Below are 14581 nucleotides of genomic sequence, written 5' to 3'. Positions count from 1 at the left end.
TAGACGCCAGGCTCATTAGAGTTAAGCATCGCGTATACGATTGAAGGATGGATTGCCCAGCGCTTGGCCCACCAACAAAGATCAGGCCAAGACCTACAGCCTACAGTTGTTCAACTGTTTTTCTGGCATACCCAGTGAGCAAAGTTTTATGTGGGGTATTTCTGGTTTGTGTCTTTGCTGAACTTGAAAGCTAGTCAATGATAATTTATATATTATTTTGATAGCTTAAATACTTGTAAAAATTTTTATATATTTTTAATATTTTAGAGGATATTTCTTAGCTCGCTGTCTTAAGCACAAACTTACTTTATTTATTTTTTTTGTAAGTGCTGTATTTTTTGCTTGTGTGTGGGAGCTCTGAACACAGCAGTGCGTATAATTCCTAATCCCGACCAAGCACAAAAAATAACAACACATAAATAACGCCGTGTATAGCAGACTCTGTGTTTTTTTTTTATTTTTACAATAAATCACGCGTAACGTTGCCCAATTAAGCGCGCACTCAATTTGTGATGCAGGCGGATCTTTAACTTTAACTTTTTGCTGCTGCAACTTTTGTTAAATATGTAATGCAACTCAATCAGCTGAACTGCAGTTAAGCCTAAGAAGTTTTTTTTTTATATATATCACAGCAGAGTTATTAAAGTTTTTGCATAAATTGCTTTTGACTTAATATATTAGTTTGAATTAAATTTTTATGCAGCTAAAAAAAGTTCACATTTTTTCAGTTCTACAAATAAACAAAAAAAAAAATTAAATAAAAATAAGCAGTTTAGTAAAAATATAAAATAAAAATTATACAAAAATAGCTTTGATAAATAAATAAAAAAAAGAACATGCGAGTAAGCAGAATAAAAAATATTATTTAATTTACAATTTATATTATTTAAAAAATTATAAGCCTAGACCTATTTGGCTTTTTTTTATACTTATTGCTTTTATGTTAATAAATTAGTTTGAATTGAATTTTTTTTGGAGCTAACGAAAGTTGTTCATACTTTTTAATTCTAAACTAAAAAAAGGAACTTTTTTAATTAAAATAAAAGTCAAACAGTTTAAAAAAAAGGAGAACAAAAAAATGTAATTAAAATGTATATTATTTAAAAAATAAAAAAAAAATGCATAAATAGAAAAATAAAAAGAAGCTCGTTCTAGACGCTGAATTGGGGCAATGTCCTGTAATGGACGCAAATCCCAAACGATTGTTGCCCAAATCGAACTCCGAGTAATATTGTCCCAGGAAGACGTCGCCCAGGATCCAGAAGTCCGTGTCAAGGCTGGAGATGCCCAACAAGCATTGGCCCCCGTTTTGGATAATATAACTTTCGGGCCCTATATTGAAGCAGCCACCGCCAATGGTGAGCTTCAGGACCGGAAGCGAGAGCAGGGACGCAGCGCTGCACTGGAAGGAGCCAGTAGGAGCTATCAAGCTCGAAATTACTTTATAGGCAGCCGCGGGAGCAGCAATTAGCGAGGTGCCCGTATCCGCTATGGCCTGACACTTGTTGCAAATCTCGACGCCGGCTATGGAGGCATAGTCCAGTTGGAACTGCCAGTAATCCTCGCGAGTCACAGGCACATGAACCATTGGGCCAGCATATAAGCTGGAATCAGAGCCGCCCAGCACCAAAGCACCGCCGTCGGTGGACGTGGAATCGCGCTTCAGATAGAAGCTGAACACGGACTCGGGCACCAGACCCAAGGAGACAAGATTATAAAACGGCGGCACAACATTATTCTCGGCCAGCGCTTGATAGCCCATGCCCAGTATGCCATCGAAGGCGGCATCGTTAAACTGATTGTCCAGCTCGGTGTCGGCCATGGCAAAGACCTGCTGCGGTATGGTCAAGCCGCTGATCTGCAGCACATCCTGGGCCAGCAGGCCCGTCATGCCGCCCTTGCCATAGGTAATGGAGATGAGCGCTCCATTGCTGACATATGTGCTCGAATCGCCGGCCGTATAAACATTATGCGCCAAGCAGGCCTCGGCATAGCAAGTGGACGAGGGCACCCACAGATTGGACGAGCCCGTATCGAACATAACCTTAAACGATTGCGGCGGTGTGCCCAACGTTATGGAGCCAAAGTATTCCATATTCATATCGTTCGACAGTGGCTCCGTTGTCATGTTCGTCGCCGTCGCCGCCACCGCCTGCTGCGTCACATTATATTTGGCCCGTAGATGTTGCAGCTCCGCGTTGATGTTCGCTTGGGTCTTCACATGATTCTTCACACGCTGTATCTGCATGCGCGGCAGTTGCACGCCGGAACGTGCTTGCACCACCACCACCAAAAGCGCCAGCGCCACACCAACTTGCCACATTTTCACTTTTCCTACTGCAACTGGCCGCATTGTTAAATTTTGTTTTTATAGCTGCGTTGTTTGCTTATCGCCATTGGAAGATCCATCAAAGTCCCTTTACAACAAATTTATAGATAAGATTGTTATATTTTATATCTAAAAAAGAGTCACCAATTTCTAGCGACACAGGCGTCAGTTATATTTTAAAATGTTGCCATAAGCGTAGTTGGCAATTTTATATATTTTATGCTTAATTTAAAAATTATTATTAAGCTTGTAACTAATATTTAAGCACTTTGGCCTAGCCCACTCATAAAATTTGTTTATTAGTCTCCATTTGCTGCTTTTATATATCATACTTAGCCCCCCTTGGCTACGCTACTGCTTTGTTTATAGTGCGGGGTTCACCATTTGTAGCTTTAAAAACTCATTAACTGCCAGCTTAAGTTATTTATGTTGCTTGCTTAGTCATTATTTCTATAAAAAAAAATTTACTTTTTTCAACGCTTATTTAATGTTTTCAATTCGAAATATATTTAAAGCATTTATATGGAATTGAGCTAGCTAATCTATATTATATATATAAATATTTAAAATATTATTACTTTAAAAATTTCGCAATTAAAAAATTTACAATAATTGTAAACAAACAACCAAAAGATTTGTGTAATTCAGGATTTTTTTAATGAATAAATTTTGTATACACTTTGTTTATTTTTTTAATACAGGCTAAATCGCTTGAGCTTTCTATGCAAACAAATATTTAAAATAAATTTAAAACCTTTTTACATTTAATGTATTTTTTGCTAGATCTCCAAACTGCATAAATTTAGTTGTACACAAAGTGTATATTGCAGTCAACTAGCAGCAAAAAATAAACGCACCACATTTAATTTTTATCGCATATAAAGCGTTGCTATAAGTTTTGATTTTTTGTCTACTATCTAAGTTATAGATAAGTAGTGACGATGTTTTTATTTTATCTTTAGCACATGCGCAAGGGATTTAGTTATGAAAGTAAAGTGAGCAATGATTAAAGTTCAAAGAATTCCAAATTAAGATTGCATAAAATAATCTTTAATGCATAAATATAGATTTTGCTTAAACTAAACAAAAAAAAAACAAAAAAAAATATATTTTTTTTAGCAACTTCAATATATAAATTAATTATAAACTGAAGTGCTTTTGTTGCTTTATTTTAACTATGAAGCTGATTAGGCGACTGGAGCGAAGCCAATGCGGGTGTTGCCCAAATCGAATTCGGTGTAGTATTGGCCAATGAAGACATCGCCCAAGATCCAGAAATCGGTGCCCATGTACTGGAAGCTCGACTGGCAGTTGCCGTTCATTTGGATGATGTATGCGGATGGCTCCAGGGGGAAGTTGGTGCCGCCAATGTTGAAGTTAATCGTGGGCATGGAGCTGACAGTGGAGCAATCGACCAGACCCTCATCATCGACATTCAGGATCTCGTTCAACAGCTCGTAGGCATTGGCGGGGGCAACGATCAGAGAGGTGCCGGTATCGGCAATAGCCTGGCAGTTGTCGCACAGAGAGTTACCCTCAGCGCTGGCGCTGGCCATGGTGAATTGCCAGTAGCCCTCCTGGGAGATGGGCACATAGGTGAGAGCGCCGGAGTACAGGGAGGCATCGGAGCCGCCGAAGATGAGCTCGCCACCCTCCTGGGAGCTGCCAGCACGAGCCAGATAGAAGGAGAAGACTGGATTGTCGACCAGAGCCTGGTTGACCATGTTGTAGAATGGAGGAGCAACACCATCGACAGCGATCTGCTCGAAGGCCATACCCAGAATACCATCGAAGTTGGCATTGTTGAAGTTGGTGCCGGGCTCGTTGGTGGCCTCGGCAAAGGTTTGGCTGGCAATGGTCAGGCCATTGACATCGACGGTATCCTCAGCCAGAATGCCGGTCAGAGAGCCGGTGCCGTACTGAATGGAGAAGCTCTGGCCGTTGGCAACGTAGCTGCTGGAGGCGCTGGAGTCGTACTGGTTGTGGGTCTGGCAAGCGTCGCTGGGGCACTGGTTGGAGGGCACCCACAGGTTGGAGGAGCCCGAATCGAACAGCACCTTAAAGCTCTGGGGAGGAGTACCGATGGTAATGGCGCCATAGTAGGCCATGTTCATCGAGTTGTTCAGCTCCTCCTCGACGGCGCGAGCCTGTGGCAGATTGTACTTGGCACGCAGATGCGAGATCTCGGCCAGAATGTTGCCACGTGTCTTCACAAAGTTCTTCTCCTTGTGCACGGGCACGCGGTGGAGCTGGGCGCTGGCCACGGCCAACAGCACAGCGAGTAGGGCTAGACTCTTGAACATCTTTCTTGCTGTTTGTCTACTTAGAGTTCGACTAACTTTTAAGCGCTGCTAAGCATTGCTTTTATACCCGAAAGTTCCCACCTGCCCAGATTAGATATTGGCCATGCGATTATCATCGCTGTAATAGACTTGACGCAATTGGAGGCTTCAAGTGGCCTCAGGCTCTCTTTATCGTATTACACCTGCTGCATAATCTGAATGGAATTTCAGTGTGTGTGTGTGGGCACTTCTATATGTCCAGTTAATCAGCATTATGCTTTGATTTTGACAACACGCCTTGTCAGTTCCCTCAATGGGGCTTTGAATAGCTTGCGGCTCAATTGATTAAGACTTCGCCACGAGCCGTCAAGGTTTCTGTTTTTCGCTTTTGTTTAGAGCAATTCAAACAATTGTTTTTATATTTTAGCGCTAAAAAGTTCTGAATCATCTATATTTTATATTTAAAATTGTGCTTTCATTAAAGTAATCGAATAATTGAATTTAACTTAATTTTATAAAATATTTTTTATTTATTTTTCGATTCAGCTATGTTTTACTTTAAACTTTTACCATAGATGGATATCAGTTCGATTATTATAAAAATACTAAACAGCCACAAATATTGAAGCTATTTATCACAAACTCCTGTTCAATTAGACTTCATTCTATCAATACTCACCAGTAATTAATTAATATGCCAGACCTGAAATGTTAGCCGTACTTTAAGGCATTTTTTTTTAAATTTAAGCGTAAGCTATTAAATTTCAATTTCACACAAGTTTGAGCATAATTTAAAAGCAACTACTTAATTGAAATTTAGCTCGGAACTTAATTGAATTTAACTTATTAAAATATTATTTATTTTTTAGTTTCAGCTATGTTTTTCTTTTTTTTTTTACTTGAATTTTAATACAATATTTTTTTAAAAGTTAAGCAATTTAGCAACTACTAAATTCAGCACTTAACAGCATTTATATTAATTCTTTTAATCATAACAAACTTTTTGCATTAATTTTAATACATTATCTTATATAACATATAGCAAAGTATGAATTAAAAATTAAGTGCTAACGTAATGACTATAAATTGCTTTTTATAAAAAACGTCTATTCTTCTATGATAATTAAAAAATATTAGAAAAATATTAATAAGTAGCCACAAAAATAAAACAACTTTTGGATTGGGCTTAGTATTTTTTTTTTTTTTGCATTATTTGACCACTATTAGTAATTAAATGATATTTAAAATATTTAAGACAATCATCTTTATATATATTAGTCTACTCTAGGCACAAAGAAAACATAAGCTTGGGCTTAGTATTATAATTTTTGTATTATTTTATTAAGTATATAATTAAATGATTCATCTTAAAAAATGTAAAGAAAAATTATTATATTATCTAGCTTCAGCTAGCCACAAACATAATAACTATCGGCTTTGCTTAGTATGTTATTTTGTTTAAATACTAGTCCAGCTTGGTCTTATTAAAAGTACAACTACCTTTTACTTATAAAATCTGATCGGACCTGAGTGTGTTTATTATTTCTTCCTATCTTTCAATTGCTTTGCAAAGTCTGAATGTCTACAAAAATAAAATTCAAGTACTTTCAACACATTATTAGGGCTTTAGTCAGCCAGGCAGCCAAGCTATATAGTATGATGTAAATAGATACCGTTATCATGTCAAGTTTTGTTATAAAAATTACATGTCAATTATTATGTGATAGAATGATTAAAAAAGATTTGAATTGAGTACCAATATTATTGCATATTCTTATAAATATATCAAAAAACTTGTCTCTTCTATTTTGAGCGAAATACTTAAACAGTCTGAGTGGCATAGAAAGGGCTAAGAACTTAGTACAGGTAGCTCAAGTGTTTACGCGCAAAAACATTAGAAAAAACAAAATTTATACTATTTTTTGTGTTATGAAATCGTTGTTGTTTTTATTTATAGTAGAAGAAAAAAAAAACGTTTGCTTTATTGCTGATTTAGGCGACTGGAGCGAAACCAATGCGGTTGTTGCCCAAATCGAATTCGGTGTAGTAGCGACCGATGAAGACATCACCCAAGATCCAGAAATCGGTGCCCATGTACTCGAAGGCGGACATGCAGTTGCCGTTGGATGGGATAATGTACTGAGCGGGCGACAGATCGAACTGCTTGCCACCGATGGTGATCTTCAGAGTGGGCAGAGAGTCGACGGTGGCGCAATCGACATAGTTGTTCTCATCGGTGTTCAGGACGTTGCTCAAGATATCGTAAGCCTCCTCGGTGACGACGATCAGAGAGGTGCCGGTATCGGCAATAGCCTGGCAGTTATCGCAAAGGGACTGACCATCGAAGGTCATGCTGTCGACGGCGAATTGCCAGTAGCCCTCCTGGGAGATGGGCACGTAGCTGAGCTCGCCGCTGTAGAGGGAAGCATCGGAGCCGCCGAAGATGAGCTCACCACCGTGGGTGGAGGTGCCGTCGCGGGCCAGATAGAAGGAGAAGACAGACTGGTCGACGAGTCCCTGGCTAACCATGTTATAGAAAGGAGGCAGCACATTGTCGACAGCCAGCTGGTGATAGGCCATACCCAGAATACCATCGAAGGGAGAGTTGTTGAAGCTGGTGCCGGGCTCGCTGGTGGCCTCGGCAAAGGTTTGCTTCTTGATGACCAGACCGTTGACATCGACGGTGTCGGTGGAGAGGAAGCCGGACAGACTGCCGGAGCCGTACTGAATGGAGAAGCTCTCGCCGTTGGACTCATAGGTGGAGGAATCGTCGTGGTTGTAACGGTTGTGGTTCATGCAGGCGATATCGATGAACCAGCACTTGCTGGAGGGCACCCACAGGTTGGAGGAACCCGAATCGAACAGCACCTTGAAGCTCTGTGGTGGAGTTCCAATGCTGATCACACCGTAGTAGCTCATATCGATATAATTATCCAGCTGCTCCTCATTGACAGCACGAATCTGTGGCAGATTGTACTTGGCACGCAGATGATCCAACTCGGCCAGCACATTGCCGCGGGTCTTCACGAAGTTCTCCTGCTTGTAGACGGGCACACGGTGGAGCTCGGCGCTGGCCACGGCCAACACCACAGCGAGTAGGGCTAGACTCTTGAACATCTTTTTTTTGTCTACTTAAAGTTCGACTAACTTTTAAGCGCTACTAAGCATTGCTTTTATACCTTAGCAAATCTTGCTATGCCCGTCTCGCTCTATATAACTGTCTCACTTCTAAGTTTGCTGTGTCTGCTTAGATTAGATATTGGTCTATTATATTCAAGTGCTCTGTGCTCCTGCCCAAGTCTCTTTGCACTCTGTGTTTTCCCCGCTCCATAATCTTTTCTAGCACTTGCTAATCACTTTGATTGATACAATTTAAAGATACTTATTTTTTATTTATGTTTTATATATTTGCGAAAATAACAATTCTTTGTAAATCAATTTATAAATAAATAAATATATTAATTATGCATTTTAATAAAAGATTGTGTTTTTATTAAATGCATTTAATATGAAAAACAAAATAATTCATTCAACCAATAAAAATAATTTTTTTTTTAAATTTTTTGTAAAACTTTCTTTTAATATTAATAAGTTTAGTATGCATTTATTATTTAAAAGAATTTAATTTTAGTTGTTTGTGCAATTTTTAGTTTGCCTTAGAATTAGTTTTGTTATTGTTATTGAAATCAAGCATTTTAATGTTATAGATAAATTATGCATAAATATTTTCATATTTTTTTTTATTGACTCCAATTTAGCTTGACGTGCGTTTTGATTAAGTTGCTTAATTGCTAACTAAATTAATTTGCGTGCTGCTTATCAATGTGACGTGTGCTTGAATTTCCAAAATACTTGACGCCCACTTGAGTTGCTTAAAATATGCTAAAATATTAATTACAGCAGCTTGATAATTATTAATTAAAATTGCATATAAAATCAAAATCAAAATATAAGCAAATTGGGTTACTGAACTTTGTGCCAGTTAGCCAGGCCCTATCAATTGTTTTGGCCCAAATAAAATAGCACGTTATCAAATCTGAGCCTATTTATTTTTATTATTCGCACACTTCAAATAATTTAATCGGCATTGATTTTTACTTTGAATGCAAACAAAATACAATTAACAATGCTATTAATAGTTGGAAAATATATATGCATATATAACAGATATGGACAGCTACTATCTTTGAATTGCATGCACTCAGGCAAATAATAATAATAAATAGAAAATAAATATTTATAAAAATTAAATGATGCAAAACAAACCACAAATCAACTTAAGAGTTGAAGTCGTAAGGGCATAAGCAAAAGATTAACAAACTATAAAAAACATAAAAAATTAATAATAATTTTGTATATTGCTGTTTAAAGATAAGCATGAAACTTTAAGTATGCTGAAGTGCTTTAATTTTTATTATATATATTTTTATAGACATTTTGTTTAAGTTAATGATCAAGATATATCTTGAAATGTAGATTGAGTGGCAGCTGCGATTGACGCAAGCACGCGCCCAAAAATAAATATATATATATATAATATTTATTAATCAATAGCTTATATAAGTAAATAATACAGTCTGCTCACTATTTGTACTACAAATGTTAATTAAGTTGTTGAGCATTACTAATGCAACTGTCAAGCAGCTATATGGCTATATATATGCGACAATTGTTCAATTGACAGTCTGGGAATATTTATGCTGCCCAAGAGCGAGAGGACCAGGACCTACCAAGTGGCAAGTGGCACAAAGAGTTATTGTGTTTAATATATGCAGCAAGTCAAAGGAACTACTACTATATAGTTTAGTTTGCTTTATGTGTGCGTGCGTGTGTGTGTGTGTGTGTGTGTGTGTTTGCTGATGTGGCATGACCTAATGTTGCACTACACACAATGGGCCATGATGAGCGTCGGCGTCGTTTGTTGCATGCAACAGTGTCAACGGCGCATTCGTTGCGCTACCAGCAGCAGGCCAAAGAGTTGTTAGAGCGAAATAGCACAACGCTTGTGGCTGTGTGAGTCACACACACACACATATCGTTGCTATCTAGTTTTATTTTTGGGCACTGCGCTCAAGTCAAACAAATTGAAAATTTATCATCCGTAGCCAAATGCAACGTTGATCACTTTTTATGCCAAAGCAAATTGCATTTGGTTCCACTTGCACCCACACACACACGCACACACACACACACAGTTGCAGTTAAGCGTGCAGAGTGTCAAATAAATGCATTGAAGCATTTGCAAATTGATTTCAACTGGCAAATGTCACAGGCCATGATGCTGAGCTGCATGCCACAAGCAACAGTTGCAAGTTGCACACACAGCTGGCTGCCTATATATATATATATATCTTTTACTTTTTGCCACTAACTATCCAATTTCAAAGCTGTTTCACACGCAAATGCCGCCGCAGCAGCCAGCGCGGCAGTCAAAGTCATTGGCCCCACTAAATGGCTAAAAGCGGGCTAAAAGGTTAACAACAAGCCAACAGCGCAGCTGGCTAACAGCATAAAGCACGCTGTATGCGCTTTGTAGCCAAAAATAAAAAATATATAAGGCTAAGAAATATTTGTTTAGCATAATTAGTTTAATACGCAAATTTGTAGTAAGCTAAATAAAAACAAGACAAATTTTTGTTAAATAATTTTGCTAAATAAATTAATTATTGTTAAATAAATTGTTATACCATAAAATACTATAAGTACTATAAATATTATAAATACCATAAAATATATAAATACTATAAAGTACTATATAAATAAACATATTAAATGCTTGCAAACAATAAACAAGCACAAGTCAAGCATTTTTTATATTGTAAGAAAAGCAAACATTTTGTGTGATATATTTAATATAATAATATTAAAAAAAATGCTTATTTTTAATATGCATTGAAATTAGTATTTGTTTTTGGCCAACAACTTGCAGTAAGCAAGACGCTCAAATTGGCTTTAGAGTATTAACAAGCCAAGTTAGCGCTGCTGCGGCTGCTGCTGATGGCTTACAGATATGGCTTTGGATATAGCATATCAGAGAGCTTCGCTTCGGCTATATATACGACTATATATGGCGGCTTTAAATCGCCATAAAGCGCCACGGGCGCTGTGTTTTAACTTCAATTTCATTTCGCGCTGATCGATTTTTGCACGCAAAGTGTGAGGGAGTCCCAAACAAACGCCTACGCTCACGCCCACGCACACCCCCGACCCCGCGTTCACCACAGCAGCAACAATTGAGAGACTCTTGGCTTGATTCGTACTTAGGCATTGAATTTATTGTGCAGACCAAATTGCAATATTTTATTGTTTTTCTTGTGGTGTCTGCGTTATCAGCCGCTCGCTCGCTCCACCTACAAAGCGCCGTTGGCTACCGATCGCGGAGCTGGACTCGGGTTTCCGATTATGCGCAGCATGCAAAACAATAAGCAATGTTCGCTGGCTCTCCAATTCTCCATTAAAAACGTGTTAAAGAGGCAGCAAACTCAGTCACCCCCCCCCCCCCCCCCACCACCACCACACTCGCTGCATTGGTGGGGGGAGGGTGGGGTTGAGTTGTTGGCTTTGCGGCTTTGCCGCTGTGGCAAACACGCCTACACTGCAACGCCCTGGCTTATTTGATTTTAGATGCGTTCATTTTACGCCCAGCGGCTCTCTCTCTCTCTCTCTCTCTCTCTCACTTGCTTTCTCGCTCGCTCTCACGCTCGTTTCATGCAAACTCTCATTGAATTTATGATGTGATTTCGATCATTTGACATAATCTATTTAGCGTGCGCGCGTGCAACGAGCCTTTGGAGCTTCCCAGCTGCAACACGTTGCACGTTGCTGGCCTTTGTCTGCTCCTGCTCCTGCTCCTCCTCCTCCTGCTGCTGCTCCTGCTTGGCTTGTTGTGCATTGCGGGCATAATTTGTAATGAGATAATTTTATTTGCTTTGCTCATTGAAGCTTCAGTTCTTTTTCTTTATTCTTTCTTTCTTTCTTTCTTTTTTTTGCATGCTGCAGCTTCTGCCACTTATAACAAACATATAAATGAAAATTGCAAACTGCAAATAAATGATGTAAGAAAATCTTGCCCAGCTCAATTAATTTCTTGTCATTTTTCTTGTAAATAAATTTAATCAGAGTGTGAGAAACATAATTTATTATTAATTTATTTTTTAACATTTACTATAAGCATTAACTTGATTTCAATTTCAATTTAAACTCAATTTTATTCACCTTTTTGAAAAGATATGTACATTGGAATTAGTTGCTTATTTGAATTATTTCTACTAAATTTTATATCCATTTTGTTATACTTATAATTCAATAAACTCCAAAATATAAAAAAAATTATTGACTTACTTCTGCTTCAAATTCACTTAATTAATTTTTTATAAATAAACTAATTTATATAAATTTTTCAACATTTTTTTGTATTAATTTTCATTATTTTTTTTGGCTTCATAATTTATTTTTTATATTTTTTTTTAGTTTCATAATAATATAGCTGTTGCATAAGTAACCGATTACAATCTATTTTTTTGGCATTATAAGTAATAAATTATAAATAAAATTCCAGTGGAAACCCTTTAAAAAATTGTCAAGCACTTTAATAAATATAAAATAATTTATGAGCAACTAAAGTCAAGAAATTGTGTAAGGAATTTCCACAACTAAGTAGCTGATGAGTCAGACGCAGCCACAGCAACGAAATCCCTTAAGCAAAAAGGATATAAAACTAGAGGCCACCTTAGCTGCTCGTCCTTTTTAGTGAGTGGCGCTTATCAAATGCATCTCAATACTTTCTATTGCTCGCGCTCTCTCTCGCTCTCGCTCTCTCACGCTATTTACGAGCATGGCTAATCATAAACGACTTTCACCTACCGCAGTAGCAGTAGCAGTAGCAGTAGCAGCAGTGTTAACCCCTTGTGGACATCAATTAGTAAGTTGCTATAAAAGAGAAGTAGCTAGGATAAGCCTTGGCTTAGATCCTGCCACCAACGATTTGTAGCTGCTAATTAGACAACAAAAGAGAGTGAGAGAGAGGGAGAGAGAGTGAGCGAGTCAGCGAGAGCGAGCGATGCAATCAGTGAGCTAATGAAATGCCTTTGGGGCGTGGCGCGCTTTGGGTTTGGAATGTGGGTCAATGTGGTACTAAGTTCGATTTAAGCCAAGTTTAATGCCAGTGCCGAGTTACTAATTGTTTGTTATTAGCGTGTGCAACGTTCTTTAACTGTAAAAACAAAAAGGCAGCAGACGCAGCGCGGATTACACATTGATTGTAATCTCGCTTGCAACTTGAGACTGGTTGCTGCTGCTGCTGCTGCTGCATGTTGCAAGTTGATCGATTGCCATCACTGCCCCGTTGATCGTTTCAACTTGTTTGCCGCAATTTTTTTGGTGCGCTTTATTTTTTGTATTTTTTTTTTTTTTTTGCATAAATGCGCCTCATTTGCTTTACATGCCACACAGTTCAGTTGCAGAGTTTTGTGGCGAAGTTTTTAAAATGCGCTCAACGCCGCCGCGGCAAGTGGAGGACCACCCAGGCACTCAATATTTACCACCAAGGTTGCTTGACCACTCAACCACTCACAACGCTGCTGCTGCTTGTTGCTTTTGCTTTTCTCATTTAGCATTCAATTTGTTTGCTTTGCCCATTTATTTTGCTCTCTCTCTCTCGCTCTACTCTGGGGCTGCAAATTAGAAAAATGTTGCCTGAAAATCAATAAAAGCTTAATGGCTGTTCATTTGCCTCTTCACCAAAATTGTAATCAGCTCACGCTTGCGCTTGCGGCATAATTGCACTTGCCACAAAACAGCGGCGGCAACAACAACAAGTTTCCAAAAAAAATACGTTCGCCGCAGCAGTTAAAGTTTATAATTAGCAAATTCTTTGCGAACATTTTGCATAAACTGCAGGCGCTTCTAAATATTTCTTTCAGTTCAGCTCTGAGAGTTCTAATAACTATAGTTGGTTCAAATTGATTTGTCGTATGCATGTAGTTTAAAAAATTTAATTTATGTTTTAACACAAAATTATGCATAAAGTTTGCAATATATGCAGGTCGTCAAAACAAACGCTATGGAGCTATAGAATATATAACAAAAAGCAAAAGTATTTTAATTCAAAGAAATACAATAAAAAAATTAACTAATAATATATTTAATATATATATCTATAATAAATACAGCAAACAAAATTGAAAATAAACTAAAGACAATTTTGAACTATATAAAAAATTAACTAATAATCTAATATATAATAAATATAGCTTAATTGAAGTACAGCAAACAAAATTGAAAATAAACTAAAGATAAACGTTCAGGTTGGTATCCTCAACCTAAAATTAAGAATAAAGTAGGAATTAATCTACTTTCAAAAAATAAATAAAATATAAATAAACTAATTTTTCTAAAAGTTAATACTAATATTTATCAAATATTAAAATGATAATAGCAAATTCTTTTGCTCTGATGAATGTACGATGAATACAGTTTATAAATTTTTTATTTAAAGTTTGTTATTTAGAAAAAGTTTCTTATATAGAAAAAAATGGTTCAAAATTATTTTAATTTAAATAAATATAAAATTTAGCCCATGCTTCTGTTGCTAAATTTTTAATTAAGTCAAGATTGTTACCAGTGAAAAGAATTCATTGTCATTAGTTAATAAATGAAATTTGTTTGTAAATTAAATGTGCAGCTTGTGTTGAAATTTAGGAATTTTAGATATATTATATATAGCATATTATAGTTTTATATTGATTGGTTACAGACCAGTCCAGACCAGCTGGACAACTGGGCAGCCACAAGCCAACGCTATGGACAATTAAGAGCCACATTGTGCTTTAGTCATAGTGCTAATCATTGTTGGCCATTGGCCATTGGATTCAAGTGCAAGAGCCTGGACCACACCAGCTACAAAAGAGAGCGGGACTGGACACTGAGCACAGCAGGAGCAAGCGAACAGGACACTAGGAAGTGTGTGGTC

General features: G+C 37.4%; 3 protein-coding genes across 3 annotated transcripts; all 3 read right to left on the bottom strand.

Annotated features, from left to right (window-relative positions):
• Positions 1-1126: 1126 nt before the first annotated feature.
• LOC108605018 (lysosomal aspartic protease-like) lies at positions 1127-2328 on the bottom strand (the record flags this gene model as incomplete). The annotated part of the gene is made up of 1 exon (XM_017994584.1): positions 1127-2328. A coding segment is annotated over exon 1 (1197 nt), but the record flags the coding sequence as incomplete, so codon positions are not given.
• A 1141-nt stretch (positions 2329-3469) lies between these two features.
• On the bottom strand, positions 3470-4652 carry LOC108605827 (lysosomal aspartic protease). The gene has a single exon (XM_017995632.1). It carries the CDS (start codon positions 4630-4632, stop codon positions 3517-3519), a length of 1116 nt encoding a protein of 371 aa, XP_017851121.1. The 5' UTR covers positions 4633-4652; the 3' UTR covers positions 3470-3516.
• Positions 4653-6535: 1883 nt separating this feature from the next.
• On the bottom strand, positions 6536-7743 carry LOC108605708 (lysosomal aspartic protease). The gene has a single exon (XM_017995499.1). The coding sequence runs from the start codon at positions 7726-7728 to the stop codon at positions 6604-6606; it is 1125 nt and encodes a 374-aa protein (XP_017850988.1). The 5' UTR covers positions 7729-7743; the 3' UTR covers positions 6536-6603.
• Positions 7744-14581: the final 6838 nt, after the last annotated feature.

This window comes from Drosophila busckii, chromosome X, assembly GCF_011750605.1.
Source record: "Drosophila busckii strain San Diego stock center, stock number 13000-0081.31 chromosome X, ASM1175060v1, whole genome shotgun sequence".
NCBI lineage: Eukaryota > Metazoa > Arthropoda > Insecta > Diptera > Drosophilidae > Drosophila > Drosophila busckii.
This window is presented reverse-complemented; position numbering and strand designations above follow the sequence as displayed.

Excerpts from the sequence above, each read along its gene's own strand:
- LOC108605827 (XM_017995632.1), bottom strand. The coding sequence starts at position 4,632 with ATGTTCAAGAGTCTAGCCCTACTCGCTGTGCTGTTGGCCGTGGCCAGC.
- LOC108605708 (XM_017995499.1), bottom strand. The coding sequence starts at position 7,728 with ATGTTCAAGAGTCTAGCCCTACTCGCTGTGGTGTTGGCCGTGGCCAGC.